Source organism: Jaculus jaculus, chromosome 3 (genome assembly GCF_020740685.1).
Source record: "Jaculus jaculus isolate mJacJac1 chromosome 3, mJacJac1.mat.Y.cur, whole genome shotgun sequence".
Taxonomy (NCBI): Eukaryota; Metazoa; Chordata; class Mammalia; order Rodentia; family Dipodidae; genus Jaculus; species Jaculus jaculus.
The window spans coordinates 70,019,694-70,043,094 of NC_059104.1; the positions used below are offsets into that span (position 1 = coordinate 70,019,694).

The 23,401-nt window shown below is 39.5% G+C and overlaps 1 protein-coding gene across 8 annotated transcripts in view; it reads right to left on the reverse strand.

Annotated features, from left to right (window-relative positions):
* Rcbtb2 (RCC1 and BTB domain containing protein 2) overlaps nucleotides 1-23,401 on the reverse strand; it is an 84,350-nt gene that overhangs the window by 49,546 nt on the left and 11,403 nt on the right. For 7 of the 8 annotated variants that reach the window (XM_045146156.1, XM_045146157.1, XM_004665881.2 and 4 more), the window contains 5 exons: nucleotides 20,455-20,621; nucleotides 19,302-19,460; nucleotides 19,060-19,167; nucleotides 16,554-16,696; nucleotides 325-515 (listed from right to left, as the gene is read on the reverse strand). In XM_045146156.1, the coding sequence (XP_045002091.1) occupies nucleotides 325-515; nucleotides 16,554-16,696; nucleotides 19,060-19,167; nucleotides 19,302-19,460; nucleotides 20,455-20,621 (768 nt within the window). Of the gene's footprint in view, nucleotides 1-324; nucleotides 516-16,553; nucleotides 16,697-19,059; nucleotides 19,168-19,301; nucleotides 19,461-20,454; nucleotides 20,622-23,401 lie in introns of those variants that run through there. The other variant, XM_012950494.2, reaches the window with a different exon arrangement.

A 23,401-nucleotide genomic window follows, 5' to 3' on the forward strand; every position in this document is an offset into this window, starting at 1 on the left:
GTTTTTGTGAACCCAGGGGATTCCCTGGTCACTAGTTCCCTTTAAGGGAATATAATTATAGGCATGAGTGGCCACATCCAGATGTTTACACAGGATCTAGAGATTCAAACTCAGGTGGTCTCAGGCCCTCATGCTCATGTAGGAAGCACACTTAACTGAGCCATCTTGCCATCCCTTAGTTCCTGTTTATAGGAGCACATTGAAAGGAAATAAACTAGATCCTGCACCTAATGATTATAATATGACTATTAAAAACCCCTAGTTATCTTCCTAGTTTCTTCCTAGTTTTCAAGACATGCCCCCAACAGACAAAGACTAGCTCACCCACAGAGAGGAGGCGCCAGGTGACAGCAGGGGTGGCAAAGCAGGCAAACACATCATCGGTGCAGGAGAAGTGGGTGAGGTGAGGGAGGATCACTGACTGGCCCCGACACTGGCCCCACATGTACACATGCCCACCCTGGGTCTTAGCAGCTGACGTGTGGGTGGAGTGACAGGCTGCAATCTCTATGATCCTGAGTCAGAAGCAAACATCACAGAAACACAGTAAACAGGACAAAAACAAGTTGACTTCTTCTTCCCCTAGTACCTGACTTGGAGAATCATAAACAATTTGATAAAAATAGGTGGGTCTGGGCTGGAAAGTTGGCTTAGCAGTTAAGGTGCTTGCCTATGAAGGACCGAGGTTCAACTCCCTAGAACCTACGTAAGCCAGATGCACAAGGTTGCGCATGTGTGTGGAGTTCATATGCAGTGGCTAAGGCCTACTGGATGTATGGTGCACCAATTCTCAATCTCTCTCATGCACATGCTCTCTCTTTCTCTCTCTCAATCTCATAAATTAAAAAAAAAAAAAAATAGGTGGCCCTGGGGGGGGGGGGGTAAAAAGAACAAAGCAAGATTTGCACACCTCTTCCTCTAAATTTTCAGGCACCAAATACTACAGCCATACTTAAATGGGACTCAACTCATGAGGTTCTCTGTTACCAATGCTAGCCAATAGATTTATAAAAATGTGTACCATCCTATTTTGAAATTCAGGTAGAACCAAGTTAAGGAGACATCCAGAAAAGAATGGCTTACTGTGCTATTCTTAAAATTTTACTAACTGAAGTACATAATAAAGATGTGCATCATTTTTTACCTAACCATTAAATACCAATTTTAATAAAAACTTCACTTATTTTGGCTGGGGATGTAGCTCAGAAGAGCACTAGCTTAGCATGTATGCCACCCTAAACTTTAATCCCTAGTATCAAAACTAAAAACAAGTTTCACTGCTTTTAAGGTTAACATGAGTACACTTAAAGTCATCCTTACTCCTACTGCACACCATACATCCAGTAGCTCTTGTGTTTTGGTTTAGATAGGAGTAGAAGTCACAGGACAATCTTGGGTATTGGTCTTTTCTTCTAACTTGTTTGAAGCTAGTACTATTGTTGTTTGCCACTGTGTATGTTAGGCTGGCTGGCCCATGAACTTCCAAGGGTTTTCCTGTCTCTGCCTCCCATCTCATCATTGGGGATCTAGGATTATAGGCACTTGCTACTTTGTCCAGCTTTCCATGGGTTATGGGGATCTGAACTCTCGTCAGACTTGTGCAGCAAGCACTTTTGTTCCCACTGAGCCATCTTTCCAGGCCATGTCTTTGTTTCTGGTCTAGTCAGTTGGGAACCAGTACAGAAGATGTAGTCCAAAACAATGGCCTCTGGAATTTTTTACTTAACATCATCATTCCTCAGCATTTTTAGTGAAAATGCTTCTCTTAGCTGAAATCTAATATTTTTGAAACATCAATTCATATTGGTCAATCTTACCCTAGAAGAGACCTTTTCTGATATTTTCATGGTTGGGTAAGTCACCAGCATCTAATACTCTGCTTAAAAGCCCCACCCAATGGGAAAATGGCCTAAAATGCCCAGATTTTCAACAAATAAAGGGAACAGAGAAGGAAATAGCCATCTAGGACAGCCAAGCTTGGGCAGGACACTGGCTAAAACATTGGTTTACAGAGACCAAATTACTTACACTCTTAGATTCAAAAGCTGTTTTATTGCCAGTGGTGCAGAGGAAATGAAACAAAGAACCCAGAAGAATTGAGCAATAAAACAGTTTCTTTTCGTGACTGAAAAGTGTTTTACAGTTGCTGTAAGAATTGGGAAGCTTGCCTTTGAATGCTTGTAATGTAGCAGAAGGGAGATGTCACAGATCTGTGGTACTACAATCAATTCCAAATGTGGTAGTCTGCCAGTGTTGAGGTAAGTAAGAAAACATATGTAGAAGCTTGCTGGGCCCTGAAGCTTTGGATTTGTAGAAGACAGACCAAGAGTCTATGAGGCAGAGAAAAATGTGTGAGCCAACCAATAAGTGGAGGGCAAGACTAAAATGGGAGGCATCTATAAGAGCTCCTAACTGTAATATACAAGAAAGGGAGGGAAGGCAGTGAGCCCAAGGAGTTTGCTAGAACTATGGTATCTCTTACAACAAAGGCCTGAGAGCTCAGCCTTTATCTGATGCAATAGGTGAATGGGAAACTTTTGTGGTTTGAATAGAAAATGTGTTGCCCCTACCCTAGACTCATGTATTTCCATATTTGGATCCCTAGCTGGTGGTGCTGTTCAGGAAGTGTGGAACCTTTAGGAAGTGAAGCCTTGCTAGAAGACATGTGTGTCACTGGAGGCAGCTTAGAGGTGTGATAGCCAGGCCCTACATTTGGTTGTCTCTTAACTGCTCCCTCCCTGCTGATGTGATGATGTGACTTGTTTTCCTACTCCTGCCATGTTTTCCATACTGTGATGTCCTTCCTCTTGAAAATATAAGCTGAAAATTAATTCTTTCCTTCTTTAAACTACTTCTGTTCAGGTGTTTTGTCCCAGCAACAAGAGAGTAATTGATACAGAAATAGTTTTTTGAACTGAGAAATGAGTTTCAACAAAAAGAAAGGGTATCTTCAGAAGGATAAATCTGGTGTCAATGCCCAAGAATTAAAAGAAGATAAAAGATAGCCTGGGAGACTAGATGGGAGGACAGATGGTAGGATACCACCACAGCCAAGCTCTATTACTAACATGGAATCAGGACAGCATGGATATCAACAAAGAAGAATGAGGGAAGGAGGTCAAAGGTAGTGCTGGAGGGCAGAAGAAATGGCTCAGTAGATAAAGGCACTTTCCTGCAAAGCTTGTTGGCCAGGGTTTGATTCCCTAGTACTCATGTAAAGCCCAGTGCACAAAGTGGCACATGTGTCTGGAGTTTGTTTGCAGTGGTATGGGGTCCTGGTACTCCCATTCATTCACTCATTCATTCATTCTGTCTCTCTCCTTGCAAACTAATAAATAATATGTTTTTAAAAAAATACATGGCCCTGGAATGTGAGCTTGGAAACCCCAACCTGTTGGTAATGAGGGAGGCAGAAACCACATTGGCCTGATGGTAGTTTGTGGACTCATCATATAGATAGTTAAACAACTAAGACAAGGGTGTGGGGAGAAGATCTTGGACAATAAGGAGAAAAAAGTATTAAAGCCACTGGCCTTCTTTGGGGTGAGGGATGGTTAGAACAGCCTTCAGTGGTTAAACATTAATCAGCTGTCCTTGCTCCCTTCCTATTAAGCATTTCTACCACAACCTATAAAACAGACTACCTTTTTCTTGATGTTCTATGGAAAATATCACAGATTAGAATAGTATAGTGTCTTGTGTAAAACTATCCAACATTGAATTATCAAAACAATCTAGCACCTCTGTTCCCTTTTGAAGTGCCATCAGGCTCCATAAATAGGTACAGCCTTTGTCACTGTATCAGGTGGTAATTCAGCTGGTATTGAAACATAGAGTATAGAGGAAGAGAGAGACACTATGCTCAAAGCTCTCTTTTTGGCCCTGTGATGTTCATCTGGCACAAATGGCTCCAAAAGGGAAGTCAGAAGTGGGGCACAGGCTGGGCTGCCACTAGCAGCTGCTAAGAAATGAGCAGAGAATGCTTAAAGGAAGGCATAGCCTTTAGGTGTGGGCTTCAGATCCAAGAAACTGTTAGGGAACTGAGGTAGTCAAGTTTGCATTGCTGGTAGAAATCACCCAACCAAGAGCACCTTGTGGGAAAAAGAGGTTTATTTTGGTTTACAGGCTCAAGGGGAAGCTCTATGATGGCAGGGGAAAACAATGGCATGAGCAGAGGTGGACATCACCCCCACCTGGCCAACATAAGGTGGACAATAGCAACAGGAGAGTGTGCCAAACACTGGCATGGGGAAATTGGCTATAATACCCATAAGCCTGCCCCCAACAATACACTCCCTCAAGGAGGCATTAATTCCCAAACCTCCATCAGCTAGGAACTTAGCATTCAGAACATCTACCTTTATGGGGACACCTGAATCAAACCACCACAAGAATCTTGCCTGAACCTGGGTTCATTGGTTTCTTAAGTTGATTTCATACCAAGATATAAACTTTGAACTTCAGATTTTCCAGACCAGCATACAACAGACAACTACATACTGAGCTAACCTTTACTGTCAGGACACCAGGCATAGTTCACAGCAATCTTAATGGGAAGAAAATAACTACATGTTCTTTGTGTCACCTCAATGAAATGATCCACAATTGCATAGCTTAATGGCTATGAAGAATGAGAAGTGAAAACAGCAGAATATGAGGAAGAATGTAAAAACAGCAGTAAGCAAAGGTAACATGTAATTTTGAAGGAGAAGAATAAAAAGAAACTCCCTTATGAAAAGATCCAGGGAAATTACTCCTAATCTGGGTTTTATAAAAGCCAAAAATATTACTCAGGAGGTCACAGGATTATGAAAAATTCAAAGCAAAACTTAAAATATCTACTTAAGTATAATATGTTTTATGGAAAAACTTTAAAGTTACAGATACCATTATCAGTCAGATACCATGGCACTGAAACTTTGAAGAATTGAAAATGAGACTGGGGTAATTTAAATTAAAATTGCTTTTATGTAAACATAAATTGCTAAAAAAAAATGCTAGTCTTGATCTTTATAAATAGATCTCTCTATGAAATAATTTTTTAAAAATTTTTTGTTTATTTTTATTTATTTATTTGAGAGTGACAGACAGAGATAGAGGCAGTTAGAGAGATAGAGAGAGAATGGATGCGCCAGGGCTTCCAACCACTGCAAACGAACTCCAGATGCGTGCGCCCCCTTGTGCATCTGGCTAACGTGGGTCCTGGGGAATCGAGCCTTGAACTGGGGTCCTTAGGCTTCATAGGCAAGCGCCTAACCGCTAAGCCATCTCTCCAGCCCTCCATGAAATATTTTAAAAGACTTTCCTCTAGCTGATTGAGCAAAGCATACAATATGGACAGATTTTTCTCTTCATTCTCAGAAACAGAAGAACTAAAGATGCACCCCAGACCCACCAAAAAGTAAATCCTACTTCCAAAAAGGCTTCTCTGTAAAGGACTCCAGAGGAGTAAGAAGACAGATTTCTAAAAGAGGATCACTGCAAAGGGTAGGGATGTGCAGAAAAAGTCCTAGCAGGTTATATAAACTTTTCCCTTGCCACATCCTATGACTGGCAGACACTGTGAAAGCTCAGAAAGTACCACTGAAACTCAGCCTGGAACATGGATGAAATCTTAGATCTTTTAAGACATCCATCCACTATTTGTATAGTCAAAATAAGTTTATGTGGGCAATTGCAAGGACAACTGCGCAGCACACCTAACGCTACCTTCTTCACATTTATAATTCAAAAGTATTTACAGTTTAGAACAGTGGGCGGTCAACAAATAACTAACTTTCAAAGTCCTGCTAAGCAACTTGGCACTCATACACTTTCCTTCTCTGCTCCTCTGCTTCCTCCTCTTTCTTCTTCCTCAGTACCCTATGATCCACTCCAGAGTGAACCCAAGTCAGAAGGCTTGGATTGTCATTCTGAAGCAGTGACTACTGAGCCACTGGAGCAAGTAACTAATGGGCAATAAACAGATCACAAGCCATGAACACCTGAGCAAAATCGATGAGTGGAAGCTCATAGAAAAGCAAAGTGCCACATGAGTCATGGTTTTTCTGTCCATGCTGCCTTAACTGGCTCTTTAGCATACTGTTCAGGTTCAATACCGTGCACTATCGTCCAAGATGGCACTCCTGATGCATTTCTTGGATTACTCAACGCTGTTAGATTATCCATTCTCTTCTCACAGATCTCTCTATATTTAACAAGATGATAGAGCTTTAAGCATATACATACAACAATTACTGGCTCCCCTATTTCCCCTGCTCCCCAATTAAGGAGACAAGGCTCTTATTCTATGATATTTGGTGAAAACAAAAGGAGTTTGTTTTAAACCTATTCAATGCTGGTTAAACAAAATTAACTGGGTTCAAGATGCACAAATGAAAACTGAAGGGAGTGAAAAAATGACAATTTGGTTATGCACTCTGATTGTTGTATATATAACAGGAAAAAATATAAAAGAACTGCAGATAAGGGTCATCTAATTTGTTTACCCATGTAAACCCTTCAGCTTTAATAAAAACATGTAAAATAAGAACAGCAAAATTAATTTCTACTGTAACTGTAACCCTGGCTTAAATATTCTATTATGTTTTTGCTTTATACTATTGTGTCAAGAAATGATGAATGAGAGGACTTCCGGTTAAGATGGCGGCATAGGTACCATGCCAAAGCAGCCTAGGGGGGAAAAGCCAAAATAAACCTCAGCAAAATACACACTTTTACTAAAAAGTAGGGTGTATAGGAAATTGAAACGGAAGTGGAGAAGTAGGAGAGATCCACAGCATCCAGAGCCCACATAGGTCGGCAGAAGCAGCTCCAGGAGGTCCGCTGACAGCTGCAGCAGAGGCAACGCACCAGAAAGCCACCAGGCTTGGCTTGAGCTGCAGGAAAAGCCAGGTGAGGGGAGCTTCCACTCACACCAGACCTCTCCGCAAACTCAAGAAACGTGAAGGGAGAGTGGCAGTGAACAACGGAGGGGCACATCACAAGGTAGAAGAACACGTGGAATAGCGAGAGAACTAGAGCAGCATTGGCAGCCTTCCCCGACCCCCACCACCAATGCCCAGCTCCAGAGAACAGAGCAGCGATCCAGGGACTCGGCAGTGCCAACCTGAACCGACAGCGGGACCCAAGCAGGAGCAGAGGTAACTGGGCTTATACCAAGGAAGGGTCTCACCTAGTCAAAAACTGACTTAGAACCCTCAGCAGATCAGAAATCTTTTTTTTTTTTTTAATTTTTTTTTATTTATTTATTTTGAGAGTGACAAACACAGAGAGAAAGACAGATAGAGGGAGAGAGAGAGAATGGGCGCGCCAGAGCTTCCAGCCTCTGCAAACGAACTCCAGACGTGGGCGCCCCCTTGTGCATCTGGCTAACGTGGGACCTGGGGAACCGAGCCTCGAACAGGGGTCCTTAGGCTTCACAGGCAAGCGCTTAACCACTAAGCCATCTCTCCAGCCCCAGATCAGAAATCTTAACCTCCTTGTTGTCAGGATTAAGGGTGTGGGTGGGGCAACACACACCCTAAGGGACAGTTAGAGGATCTGGTTGTCATAATACCTACTGTTGGATAAATGCTCCGAGCTGTTTTATATTGAAAGTATACATTGTTTAGTTAAATTTTAGAATCTGCCTATATTTTGTTCCACTCAGCCTACTTGAATACTCTCATAGCAGGCAAACTCAACACCTAGGGTCCCTTTTATAGATACTCTGAGAGTCTTGAGAGATACAACTAATGCTTTATGTTCCTACCCTGAAGTAATATAACATCATATTATCTGATACATCTAATAATACCCAGGTAACTAGAAAATCCAATCATTAAATAATCCAGGATGCAAAAATATATACAATATAAAACAAGCAACACCAAAAATTAAGACAATATAAATCTACCAAAAAGCATTAATACATCACAAATGACTTCCAGTAAGAATGATTTAGAGGAAATGCCTGAGAAAGACTTCAAAAAAATGATTATAAATATGTCCAAAGAAGTCAAAGAAGAAACCAAAGGAATGAAAGAGGAAATCAAAGGAATCAAAGAAAATACAGGACACCAATTTAATGAAATAAAGAGGTCAATACTAGACATAAATAAGGAAATAGAAATAACAAAGAAAAATCAGTCAGAATTACTAGCCATGAAGAACACAGTTAATGAAATAAAAAACCTCTGTAGAAAATCTCACTAGTATAATGGATGAAGGAAAAGATAGAATATTTAAGCTAGAAGACCAGAGGACAGATCTAATATGGTGCCACAAAGAAAAAGACAAACTAATAGAAAAGTATGAGTGGGAATTTCAAGATATTTGGGACACTATGAAAAGATCAAACATAAGAATTCAGGGCATAGTAGAAGCGGAAGAATTTCACTCCAAAGGCATACTAGGCATCTTCAACAAAATCATAGAAGAAAACTTCCCACAAATTGGGAAAGAGATGCCAATGCAGATACAGGAAGCCTTTAGAACACCAGCCAGACAAAACATGGAAAGAACCTCTCCTTGCCATATTATAGTCACACTACCAGACACACAAAGCAAAGAAAAAATTGAAAGCAGTTAGAGAGAAAAATCAAGTTCCCTACAAAGGCAACCCTATCAGCATTACAGCAGATTACTCAACACAAACTTTAAAAGCCAAAAGGGAGTGGAGTGATGTATTCCAAGTCCTGAAAGATAACAACTGTCAACCAAGGTTACTTTATCCTGCAAAACTATACATTCAAATAGACAGAGAAATAAGGACATTCCACAACAAAAGTAAGCTAAAGGTGTAGTTGAAGAAAAAACCAGCTCTACAGAAAATACTTGAAAGAATCTCCATGCTAAAGAAAGAGAAAAGCACACATATAAGGAACCAGGGAAAAACAAACAATACTCAAATACTAGTTAACATAAGACAGCAAAGGTAAAACTGGAAGAACTACAAAAAAAATGGCAAAAATGAATTCATACCTTTCAGTATTATACCTTAATATCAACGGCCTCAATGTCCCAACGAAAGGCATAGGTTCGCAGACTGGGTTAAAAAGGAGGATCTTTCAATTTGTTGCCTCCAAAAAACCCACCTTTCTACAAAGGATGGACACTATCTTAGGGTGAAAGGTTGGAAAACTAGGTCCACTTCAAGCAAATGGACCTAGAAAAGAAGCAGGGGTTGCTATCCTAATATCTGACAAGGTAGACTTCAGCCCAACATTAGTTAAGAAAAATAAGGAAGTTCACTATATATTGATAAAAGGCACACTCCAACAGGAGGACATTACAATCCTAAACATATATGCACCTAACATGGGGGTCTCCAAATTCATCAAACAAACATTATTAGAATTAAGGTCACAGACAACACCAAACACAGTGGTAGTGGGGGACTTCAACACCTCACCCTCATCAACTGACAGGTCATCCTGGGAAAAAATAAACACAGAGGCATCTGTACTAAATGAGGTCATAGAAGCAATGGACCTAACAGATATCTACAGGACATTTCATCCAAATGCTACAGAATATATATTCTTTTCAGCAGCACATGGAACATACTCTAAGATAGACCATATATTAGGACACAAAACAAATCTTAACAAATACAGGAAAATTGAAATAATTCCTTGCATTGTATCTGACCACAATGGAATCAAACTACAAAGCAATAGTAAGAAAGGCTATAGAGCATACACAAAATCATGGAAATTAAACAACACACTACTAGATGATGAATGGGTCAATGAATAAATCAAGAAGGAAATAAAAAAATTAATACAGTCAAATGATAATGAGAACACAGCATACAAAAAACTCTAGGACACAATGAAGGCAGTTCTAAGAGGTAAATTGATAGCTTTAAGTGCCTATGTTAAGTAATTATAAAGGTCACAAGTAAACGACCTAATGCTTCACCTTAAAGCCTTGGAAAAAGAAGAACAAGGCAAACTGAAAATAAGTAGATGGGAAGAAATAATAAAGATTAGGACAGAAATTAATGAAATAGAAACAAACAAACAAAACTAAAACAATTCAAAGAATCAAAGAAATAAACAGTTGGTTCTTTGAAAGGATAAACAAGATGGATAAACCCTTAGCAAATCTGACCAAAAGGAAGAGAGAAGAGACACAAATTAATAGGTGACCTGACCGAAAGAAAGAGAGAAGAGACAAAAATTAATAGATGAAAAAGGTAAGATCACAACAGATGCCAGAGAAATTCAAAAAAATCATAGGGACATACTATAAAAGCTTATACTCCACAAAGTATGAAAATCTGAAAGAAATAGATGAGTTCCTTGATTTATATGACCTACCTAAATTAAATCAAAATGAGATTAATCACTTAAATAGACCTATAACAAGCATGATGATCCGAACAGTTATTAATAATCTCCCAACTAAAAAAAGCCCAGGCCCAGATGGATTCATTGCTGAATTTTACCAGACCTTCAGAGAAGAACTAACACTATTGTTTTTAAGGTTCTCCGTAAAATAGAAAAAGGAGGAATCCTACCAAATTCCTTCTATGAAGCCAGCATCACCCTAAGACCAAAACCAGAAAAGATAGAACAACAAAAAAAAAAAGAAAGAAAGAAAGAAAATTACAGACCAATCTCCCTCATGAACATACATGCAAAAATTCTAAACAAAATACTGGTAAACAGAATACAAGAATATGTCAGAAGGATCATTCACCCTGACCAATTAGGCTTTATAACAGATATGCAGGGATGACTCAATATATGCAACTCAATAAATGTAATACATTATATAAAGGGACTGAAGGACAAAAATCATATGATCATTTCATTAGATGCAGAGAAAGTGTTTCACAAAATCCAACATCACTTCATGAAAAAAGTCCTACAGAGACTGGGAATAGAAGGAGCATATCTCAATATAATAAGTGCTACTTATGACAAGCCTACAGCCAACATATTAAAAAATGGGAAAAAACTGGAAGCTTTTCTACTAAAATCAGGAACATGACAAGGGTGTCCACTGTCTCTACTTTTATTTAATATAGTACTGGAAGTCTTAGCCATAGCAATATGGCAAGAGACGCACATAAAAGGGATACAAATTGGAAAGGAAGAAATCAAGTTATCATTATTTGCAGATGACATGAATCTGCACATAAAGGACCCTAAAGACTCTATCAGCAAACTGTCAGAGCTGATAAACACCTACAGCCATGTAGCAGGATACAAAATAAATACATAAAAATCAGTACCATTCCTATGCTAACAACAAACATACAGAGGATGAAATCAGAGAATCACTACCATTCACAACTGCATCAAAGAAAATAAAGTACCTTAAGACCCTATTGCTGAAGACAACATAGGCAGCTGACACGAAAAGTGGAACAGCATGCCTGGAAGCCAGGAGAGAGTCAGTCCCCAGTCAGTCAGTGTATCTAGTACCAGAAGGTGCTACATGGGCGACTGGGGGAAATAACCAATATCTCTCCAAGCAACTCATGCTCTAACCTACTTAGCAACAAATAACCAGTTGTGATGCTGACACAAGTGCAATAGTGGCACACAGCCACGGTGGGGAACCAACTGCTCTTGATTTGGCTAACTGATCACCTCAGTGGTATGGGACCCATAGCTGGAGATGGGAAACAAATCAGAATCATATCTAAACATAAACCCTCTCTCCAATATCAAGCTACCATCAATCATGGGCTACAAGAGGGCCTACACCTATTAAACTCTCTATTAAAAAAAGAAAAGTAAGGGTTATTTCATTTGTCCTGGAACTAACTTACTCTCGGTTGGAGAATCTGCTTCTCTTTTTCAGATAGATGCAGATCTTAAGGAGAGAGCCACCCCATCATACCTCAAAAGGGCCCCAGCTGAAACTAAGGAAAATTAGCGAAACAAGCAAGGGTGCTGACTTCCTGATGAACCAGATGCCAGCACAAGGGGGAAGGAGACCAATACAGAGAAAGAAAAATCAACTCCTACAAATCAGAGAGCCAGAGCCTCAGAGGCCCCCAACACCTCATCACTGAAGCAGACCAAAAGTGAACCCAACAAGGCTCAGGGAAACTTTGCAGAAGAGGGGGCAGAAAGAATGTCAGAGCCACATGTTGGGTCAGGCTATGCAAAGACATTTATCGTACCAATAACTGTGGGCTAACTTCACAAGACGTGACCCATATACCTCAACAAGGAGGGGCAAATGGGGAGGGGGTAGGTCATGGATGAGCCTAATAATGGTACCAAACTGCCTGTATTTGCTGAATAGAAAACTAATAAAAAAAATGTTGTCCTCTGGAAAAAAAGAAAAAGAAAAAGAAAGTAAAGTACCTTGTAATAAACCTAACCAAGGAAGTAAAGGATCTATACAATGAAAACTATAAAACACTCAAGCAAGAAATTGCAGAAGACACTAGGAAATGGAAAAACATCCCTTGTTCCTAGACTGGAAGAATCAATATTGTGAAAATGGCAATCTTACCTAAAGCAATCTATACATTTAATGCAATCCCTATCAAAATTCCAAAGGCTTTCTTCATGGAAATAGAAAAAACAATCCAAAAATTCATTTGGGATCACAAAAAACCTTGAATATCTAAAATAATACTGAACAACAAAAATAAGGCGAGAGGTATCACCATACCTGATTTTAACCTATACTACAGAGCCATAGTAACAAAAACAGCATGGTACTGGCACAAAAGCAGACATGTAGATCAATAGAACAGAATAGAGGACCCAGATAAAAGTCCAGGTAGCTATAGCCACCTGATATTTGATAAAAATGCCAAAAGTACTCATTGGAGAAAAGACAGCCTCTTCAGCAAATGGTGCTGGGAAAACTGAATATGTATCTGTAGAAGCATGAAAATAGATTCTCCTCTCTCTCAATGCACAAGAATTAACTCCAAATGGACTAAATACCTTAACAGCAGACCTGAAACTCTGAAATTTCTAGAGGAAAAAGTAGGGGAAACCCTAAACATATTGGTTTTGGCAAAGACTTTCTGAACATAACCCCAATTAACCACTGGGACCTCATGAAATTACAAAGATTTTGTACTGCAAAGGACACTGTGAATACAGCAATGAGGCAACCTACAAAATGGGAAAAAAATCTTCACCAGCTATATATCTGATAGAGGATTAATATCTAGGATATACAAAGAACTCAAAAAGTTAAATAATAAGAAGTCAAACAAGCCAATTAAAAAATGGACTATGGAGCTAATAGAGAGTTCTCAAAAGAAGAAATATGGATGGCATATAAGCGTCTAAAAAATGTTCTACATCCCTAGTCATCAGGAAAATGCAGATTAAAACTACGCTGAGATTCCATCTCACTCCTGTCAGATTGGCTACCATCATGAAAACAAATGATCATAAATGCTGGCAGGGATGTGGAAAAAGAGGAACCCTTCTACACTGTTGGTAGGAATGCAATCTGGTCCAGCCATTGTAGAAATCAGTGTGGATGTTCCTAAGACAGCTAAAAATTGATCTACCATATGACCCAGCTATAGCACTCCTAGGCATATATTGTAAGGACTCATCCCATTTCCTTACAAGTATGTGCTCAACCATGTTTATTGCTGCTCAGTTCATAACAGCTGGGAAATGGAACCAGCCTAGATGTCCCTCAAATGATGAGTAGATAGTGAAGATGTGGCACATTTATACAACAGAGTTTACTCAGTGGTAAAGAAAAATGAAGTTATGAAATTTGCAGGAAAATGGATGGATCTGGAAAGGATTATACCTAAGTGAGGTAATCCAGGCCCAGCAAGCTACACGCCACATGTTCTCCCTCATATGTGGATCCTAGCTACAGATGATTAGGCTTCTGTGTGAGAAGGATAAAACTTAGTAGCAGAGGCCAGTAAGCTAGAAAAGGGATATAAAGGGAAGAGAAAGGAAGGGAGGAGGGTACTTAACAGGTTGGTATTGTATATATGTAAGTAGAAGAATAGATTAATGGGGGTGAAAAGACCCAATGTGAGGTCAGGGGAAGAGATTGAGTAAAGGAAAGGTGGAAGGAGGGCTAATCAAAATCTAAGAGGATGCAAATAAATCATATGGAATCCTCCGGTTTGGGACAATGGAACATTCAGGAGCCATAGATCATTGTTTTGAAATTTTCAGTGCCAGGGATGGGATACCTCCAGTGAGTTGTTGGTCAGGGAGGACCCTGATGCCCCCAAAGCATTACAGGCTATTGCCAAGGCCCTTGGTTTCCCACCAGGAATAGATGGTAAGACCCTATTGCCGAAGACTCCATATACTTGGGCTGCAAGGCCACTGAGAAATCCTGCTGGAACTGAGCTGATAACCTCATCCATGTAGACCAGCTGACAGAAAGCTGGAAGAAGCCATTGTACATGTAGTTTTCAATGGGAGAAAGAGATACCACCAGTGAAGATACTCAACAGTGGACACTGCAAGCCTTATAATTGGCCAGTCAGCCAAACGAGCCAACGGGTGCAATAGTAGCAGGTCTGTCATAGTGGAAACCAACTGCCCTCCAATTGGACTGGAGGCCTGCTCCATGGGTGGGGGGGAACACATCCCTGATACTGAAAATTTAAAACAGGGATAGTCATGAGCACTAGGGGTATAATATCTGCTGATGTCTGGAAAAATGTATATACTATGCTTATCAAACTGCCCAGTAAGCACTTCTCAATATTTATACCCTTATATTAATGCTTCTCTCACTTTGGGTAAAGAATCTTCTCTTTTCAGATGGCAGTGACCTTGGGATGACTCAGAAGGTATCATACTGCTGGAAATAAGTGACTGGAGTACTGAGTAAAATCTTGATCACACCTTCCAAGGCTCAGGATCCAATGCGGATGAGGTGGCAGAAAGAATGTAAGAGCCAAAGGAAGGGTAGGACTCCTTACAATGTGCTCCCTCCAGACATAAAATGGCCTGGATATCCATGACCTCATAGTGCCTAACACTACCTACATAAGACCATCATAAGAGGAGGAAAAGATTATGACATCAAAATAAAAGAGAGACTGAGTTGGGGAGGGGATATGATGGAGAATGGAATTTCAAAGGGAAAGTGGGGGGTATTACCATGGGATATTTTTTATAATCATGGAAAATGTTAATAAAATTTGAGAAAAAAAAAGAAATGTTACCCAGGCAGGTCCCACCCCATTGAATTAGAAGGTGATGGCAGCCTGCTGGATGGGGCTCTGAACTGGGTAATTCAACTCCACACTGGCTATCTTGGGATCTGCCAAAATTGCTAAGCAGACTCACTTATGGCTTTACCAATAAAATGTACCTTTTGTTGTAAAAAGAAAGAAAGAAAGAAAGAAAGAAAGAAAGAAAGAAAGAAAGAAAGAAAGAAAGAAAGAAAGAAGGAAAGAAAGAAAGGATGAGTGAAAAGGCAGTACTATGACTGTGATCTAGAAACTTTCAAAAACATTAGGATCATGTGGATATGTTTCAATGAAACCATTTTAACAAGCGTGCAACACTGAGCCCCAATTTTCTGACATTTTACTCTTCTTCATGAGAATAGCTTCTAAGTTAAATTAAAGAAGCCATCCTACCTTTCAAAATGACAAACTTTATAAGTAACTGAGAGGCAGGCTTCATGCCTATTCAAAGTTCCATCATTTCCTCAAGCCATAGAAGACAGGCCTTATACCTTTCATTATAAAAAAAAAAAAAAAAAAAAAAAAGCCAAAGAGTAAGGGACACATAATTTGTGGGAAAGAAGCATGTAGAAGTGTTGTGATAACCTAAGTCACTGTAGTTCACACAGAGTAGCCATTGGAGGTACATATGAAATAGAGATAGGTAAAAACAGGACATTTAAATATAAAGGCCCTAATAATTCACAGCCAATTCTAAAAAAGGAATGAATACTCTAAAGATGAGTCTAGGGCTAACAGTAACTTTCCTATACCATGAATTCTAAAACCTGTATAATTACTAAAGATTATTAGAGTTATCTTTTTTCCAATTTTTATTTGTTCTTTGACAATTTCATACATATGTATGTGCCATATTTATTTTATTAATTAGGAAATTTACTATATGGACAAATTGTGTGTTGGTATTGTTCCCTTGTATTATCCTTTTATATCTCCTCTTTCCCACCCCTATTCCACTGAGGACCCTCCTCAGTAGGATTATTGGTATTAGCATGGGGTTATGAATGCATCAGTCAGACATTACCAAGATTCATTAATATGACAAGAAAAATTGCCAATTACCAAGCATGAGAATAGGCACCTCTAGCATATATACCAGGGCATAGGAGACATCACAGAGGAAGTGGCAGTTTAAACATGAGCGCAGGTCTCACTGCCAGCCTGACAACCTGCTCTAGGGAGGTGTCAATAGACAATGAGGACACTCAAAACTCATCAAAGCAGACACCCAAAGGTTGCAGAGAGCTCAACATTAAAGTGGACTTATAACACACCCACCAAGGCTCAGGGAACATTGCAGAAAGATTAAGAACTATAGGGTGGCTTCTGAAGGAGTATCCTGAGGCATAGTCCACCCACCCCCATTAGGGTTATGTTGAAAATGTACACATACCTGTCCTTTTCCACAATAACAGGAGTAGGATAGGACTGGTTGCTTTTATTGCCAGTGCCCAACTGGCCATAAGAATTTGCACCCCAAGCATACACTTGACCTTCATCTGTTAATACTAAGGTATGTGCATAGCCACAGGCAACCTGGAAGGACAAAAAAAAAAATCTTCTCAGGTCTGAAAATAGAAGGAAATGTTAACACTTTCACAACTTGGTTAAGAATCAAAATATAAAGGAGAAGGCAGCATGCTTATAATACTTCTTAGTATGAGCACAGGCTGGGTGGGTGGTTAGAGCTACAGTAAAACTGCCCTGAGTACTTCAACTCTCAATCCATATCATTCAGCCCTCATGCAACTCTCATTATTCTCATGGACAGAGTGAAACATGCTTCATGTAAAAAATACAGGAAAGTGGGCTGGGGAGATGGCTTAGCAGTTAAGGCATTTGCCTGCAAAGCCAAAGGACCCAAGTTTGATTCTCCAGGACTCACATTAGCCAGATGCACAAGGGGGCGCATGTGTCTGGAGTTCGTTTGCAGTGGCTGGAGACCCTGGTATGCTCATTCTCTCTCCCTCTCCCTCTCCTTCTATCTCTCTCCCCCACCTCCCTCTTTATCTCTGTCAACTAAATAAATAAACAAAAAATACAGGAAAGTATAAATATGAGAAAACCCTTACGATTAGGGTTGGAGGAGGTTTTATTTTCTTTTTACATACAGATATAAAAATTGTAACATATAAAATGATATGTAGTTTTCTATCTTATTTCTTGGGGGTTGATATATGCATCTGTGCACACATGTGGCATATGCACACGTGTGTACGGATCCCAGTGCCCAGTGTGCATGCGTGGAGGCCATAAAACAATGTCTGATATCCTCCTCTATAGAGTTACAGGCAGGTACAGCCATGCTCATCTTATTATGTGAGTGCTAGGGATTGAACACTTCGCCTCATGCTTGTGTCCCAAGTGCCACTGAGTCATCTCTCCAGCCCATTTTATTTTTTGCATGTGTCTAGTATACATTCATATATGTATGGATATGAGTGTAGTGTAGATACTGTGGATGTGTGTGTACATGTGGGCACATGTATGTGGAGGCCAGAGGTCAATGTCTGGGGTCTTCCTCAGTCACACTCCTCCTTATTCTTTGAGGCAGAGTCTCATTGAATCTAGAATTCACTGATTTGGCTAGACTAGGAGGCCAGAAAACTCTCAGCCTCCACCTCACCAGGGGTGAAATTACAAGTGCATGCCACCACAAACTGGTATTTTATGTGGATACTGGGAGTCTGAATAAGGTTCTCATGCTTGCATAATAAGCACTTTACTCAGTAAACCATCTTTACAGCCCTTCTATCTTTTTTTAAAAAATATTTTATTTTTATTTATTTATTTATTTGACAGAAAGAGACAGAGAGAGAGAGAATGGGCATGCCAGGGCCTCTAGCCACTAAAAACGAACTCCAGACACATGTGCCCCCTTGTGCATCTGGCTAACGTGGGTCCTGGAGAATAGAACCTGGGTCCTTTGGCTTTGCAGGCAGACACCTTAACTGCTAAGCCATCCCTCCAGCCTGCTATCTTGTTTCTTTTTACTTAACATACTACAAAGCACTTTCCCATATTATTAAAAATTCTTTGTAAACTGAATATGGTGGTTTATTCCTATAAATCTAGCAATTTAGAAGCTGTGACAATAAGATAACAAGTCCAAGGGTATCTGAAGCTCATAGTAAGACCCTGTCTCCAAAACAATAGCAACAACAAAAAAGTATCATATTGACCTGGCATACCTTATCTATTGTTTACTTATCATTCATATTTTTCCATGCCTATTGTTTTTACTGAAGTTAAATTTTCTTGTAATCTTAACAAGTTTATTTATTCTCCTCCTAAATATCCTTTTATTTTTTTAATTCTTTTTATTTATTTATATTTATTTGAGAGTGACAGAGAGAGAGAGAGAGAGAGAGAATGGGCGCACCATGACCTCCAGCCACTGCAAACGAACTCCAGACGCATGCACCCCTTTCTGCATCTGGCTAACGTGGGTCCTGGGGAATCAAGCCTCAAACCAGGGTCCTTAGGCTTCACAGGCAAGCGCTTAACCACTAAGCCATCTCTCCAGCCCCTAAATATCCTTTTCATTATAACTACTAGTGTATATTAATTGTACATATTAGTGGGATTCACAATTCTCTGAGAAAAATTAGATATCAAAATGTATGAAGATATTTTAAGGCTTGTGATATGTAGTGCAAAGATTCTTCAGAAAAGGTTGTAACAACTTATATTCCCAATACTGTGTATAAAAGTGCCCTAGAACCAGAACCATTCTGAGCAGCTACACCTTAATTCAAGGAGAAAGAGCTTTAGCTTCAACTTCAGTGAAGATATCCAAGCAGCTAAACTTTTTGTCATGATAAGAAAATTCTTTATACACTGGTATCTTGCCACTGAAGACTTATAGCCACATACACACAAGCCAACAGTAGACATACCCGCTGGACACGAATGCCTTGCAGAGCTGCCACTCTACAGGGAGTTGGCTGGTTGCCACTGCTGCCCAGTCCCAGCTGCCCATTACCATTGTAACCCCATACATAGACCTGTGAGATGAGAAACAGTGCTCATGAAAGATACAGTAGCAATTCACTTCTGCTTTGAGAAACATGCCATGTGCATATGATACAAAAGTGGTAAAAAAAAAAAAAATTAGTAAAATGTAAAGTAACCTTCCTACCTTCCCAGTGTCCACAACCGCCATTGAGCACATCTGGCCACATGCTATGTTCACAACTGCTTTATTCTGTAAACATCCAGTGACTCTTCGAGGGATGGGCTGGTTAGCTGTAGATCCAGATCCTACCTGTCCAGAGTTATTATAACCCCAGGCAAATACCTAATTGGAAGAAAAGACTGATAAGTAAAACACATTATCTTGGAAAGTTTTTCTATTAGACAGTGGTATGTCCTTATGCTACCTTGGCTTCCCTTAAATGTCAGACACAGACATTTTCATAATAAAGAAGTATTATATAAAGTTATTCTGTTATAATTTATTATCTATAATGCTAATGCTATCTATACAAAGAGTACTAATTACTATCATGTATCATTGACACAAAAATATTTATTTTGCCTGATAGTTTCCAACATTTAAGAACTTTTACTTAAAAAAAAAAAAAAAGAACTTTCACTTTTGTAGATAAGACCCTCTGGGCTGGAGAGAGGTCTCAGTGTTGAATGGTGCTTACTTTCAAAGCCTGAAGGCCTGGGTTTGATTCCTTAGTGCCTACAAAAAGCCAGATTCACAAAACAGCACATGTGTCTGGAGCTCATTTGTAGTGCCACTACGCCCTGGTGTGCCCAGTCTCATTCATTCTCTCTCTCTCTCATCTATCTGTCTGTCTGTCTGTCTGTCTATCTATCTATCTATCTATCTATCTCTGTTTCTTTATCTATTTGCAAATAAATTACATTTAAAAAATAAGACCTTTGAGCCGGGCATGGTGGCGCATGCCTTTAATCCCAGCACTAGGGAGGCAGAGGTAGGAGGATCGCTGAGAGTTCGAGGCTACCCTGAGACTACATAGTGAATTCCAGGTTAGCCTGACCTAGAGTGAGACCCTACCTTAGAAAACAAAACAAAAAAAAAAAAAAAGACCTTTGCTTCAGTAATAATGTAATCTTCAAAATTTATAGTAACAGAAGTTATTAATACACACAGAGAAACTTTATAATGTAATCACCATACTATAGACTACTACCAACAAAAAGGTTGAGCTGGAAGGAAGTAGTTATTTGAACAAAATGATTATATTTCTAGAACTGCTAAAGGAACCTATAAAATGTATTGAAAAAAAATCAATGAGCATTATACTGATTAGTCTCACCTCTCCATCAGATGTTAGGGCCAAAGAATGATAAGACCCACATGCAACTTCAATGATTTGTTTGTTTGACAAATTAGTGGAGATGTGGCAGGGCACTAAACCATGACTAGTTGTTCCATTGCCAAGTTGACCATTTGTATTATGACCCCAAGTAAAAACTTCTCCATCTGAAAATTTAAAAAGAAGATATCTGGTTTTCAAATTATTTACTTCATTTTAGGAAAATATAAATTGCATGATTTCCACAAGTGGTAGCTAAAAATATAGCTACAAGGAGCTACTCAACTTCTCTGAGATCCATCAAAATCATTCTGTAAGAGAATCCATTTTGAAAACAGTGTTTTTTCTACCTCAAGAGAACAGAATAAATTTAAATGCATGTCGTTATAATAGCTAGAAGATAGATCCTAAATAAAGAGCAGAGAAAAGAGCTACTAAAATTATAGATAAAATAGTACATTAAAAGTCAAGAGAGGGGGCATGGACAGAAGCACTTGCCTGCAAAGCTTAAGGACTCCAGATCAAGGCTCAATTCCCAGGAACCACATAAGCCAGGTGCACAAGGTGGTATGTGCATCTGGAGATCATTTGCACCCTGATGCACCCATTCTCCCCCTCTCTCTCTCTCTCTCTCTCTCTCTCTCTCTCTCTCTCTCTCTCTCTCTCTCTCTCCCCCTCCCTCCCTCCCTCCCTCCCTCCCTCCCTCCTTCCCCCCCCCTGCCTCTTTCTCTGTCTTTTGCTATCAAATAAAGAAAAATAAACAAATTTTTTAAAAAGTCAAGAGAAGGAGCTGGGAAGATGGCTCAGTCAGTAAAGTTGCTTGCCTTGAAAGCATAAGGACCTGAGTTCCACTCTTAGAACACATATTAAACAAAAACAAAAACAAGCAAACAAACAAACAAAAAAAAATACAAGATAGGCATGGGAGCATGTGCTTGCAATCCCAGAACTGGAGAAGCAGAGACAGGTAGAGCCTTAGGACTTGGCTGGCCAGTGTAGCCTACTTGGTGAGCACCAGGTCAATGAGAGACACAATGTTATATTGCCAAAGTTCTTGGTTGCCCACCAGAAATAAATGGTAAGAACCTAATACTAAAGACGCCACATGATTTGGTTGCAAGACACTGAGAAATCAAGCTGAAATTGAGCTGGAGACATTCTCTCTGCTGGCCAGCTTCATAGTGTTGGAAAGTGCTATGCACCCTACCAGAGGAGAAAAGTCTTCAACAGTCTTATCCAGCAGTGGGCACTTGAGAGCTACACAAATGACCAGGTGGGCAAGATATACACAGTGCTGCAACAGTTGCATGACTGCTATGAATAATCAACTACTGCTCTCTGATTGGATTTGAAGCCAGGAACAAGAGGAGATTCATGTCTGGTACTACAAACCTAGTCAAAAGCCTATGGAAGTCTAGAAAGATTGCTCAGTGGTTAAGGCACTTGCCTGCAAAGCCTAAGGACTGATTACTTGGTATCCAGATAAAGCCAGATGCACATGGTGGCACATGTGTGTTGAGTTCATTTGCAGTAGCTACAGGCCCTAGCAGGCCTATTCTCTCTTCCTCTCCATGTGTGTGTGTGTGTATGTGTGTGTGTGTAAATTAATATAATATATATAATTTTTTAAATAAATGAACACCATGGCTTGGAAGGTCACAAGCTCTAGGAGGGAAAATTGTTGTGGCTTTCCTAAATAGGTATGTTGTGCCCATCGAATTGCCCTCTAAATATTTATTTGTGCAAAGAAGCTTCTTTTAGCAATTGGTGGTGACTACAGGAAAGACTTAAAACTTACTAGAGTGCTGAAAATAAGTGACAGTTGAGTGCTCAGTGCTAAATGAAACATCTATCTCTATCACAGCCTCCAAGGCACAGGGAATATGAAGAAAGGGAGCACACAAAGAATGTAGGAGCCTGTGATTGGGGAGGAATGCTTTGGAACACTGTCTTCTGGACATGAAGTGGCCATTGCATTCATGACCTCACAGTGACAGTGGTTAACTACAAAAGACCTGCACTACATGGGCCATCAACATTCTGTCATGGATGGTGGAGGAGGGGAAAAAAAAAACAAAAAATGTGGACAGCACCTGAGGAATGACACTCAATGCTATCCTCTGGTCTCTACACATGAGCACATGCATACACATGCAGATACCTGTGCACCTCTACACATACACACATGAACATGCACATTCACATACATATAAAAAAAGTCAAAAGGACTATAAGGTTTACTTAACTCTTCTGAATCTTAGTTTTATTTTCTGTAAAAGGATCAACAAATTAATTCTTTCAATTTTTTTAATTACATTTGCATTGAAAAACTGTTTATGTACTAAGTACGTCAAAAACTAATAAAAGTAAACTAAAAAAAAGAATTGTCTTTCCTAATTTTGAACTTTAAGTGAACATAACCATATAAAATATACCCTTTTTATCTGTAATTTCTACCCCATTTCCTCTTTGTTCTGTATTCTGAGTAGTTTCTTCTCATCTATCTTCTAGTTTAAGACAGGTGTGGTGGCATATGCCTTTAACATCAGCCTGGGACTAGGTGAGTTCTAGGTCAGCTGGGCTAGAGTGAGACCCCACCTCAAAAATACAAAAAGTTAAAAATAAAATTCTCCAGTTTTTTTGATATTGTCTCTTATGGTATATAAACTGCTACAGAATCTGTGTATTATTCATTTGGTTCTTTTAAAAATTTTTGATGATGTTTGTAGATCACTTTTTAAATAATTTTCTTTTTTCCATTTGTTTGTTTATTTGTTTGTTTATTAGTGGATCTATGGATACTCTAGTTCCTCTTGTTGCTGGACAGACACAAATTTCACTTTGTACATCTGACTTTATGTGGGTACTGGGGAAATGAACCTTGAGCCAGCAGGCTTTGCAAGCAAGTGCCTTTAACCACTGAGTAGCCCATTTAAATATTTCAAAC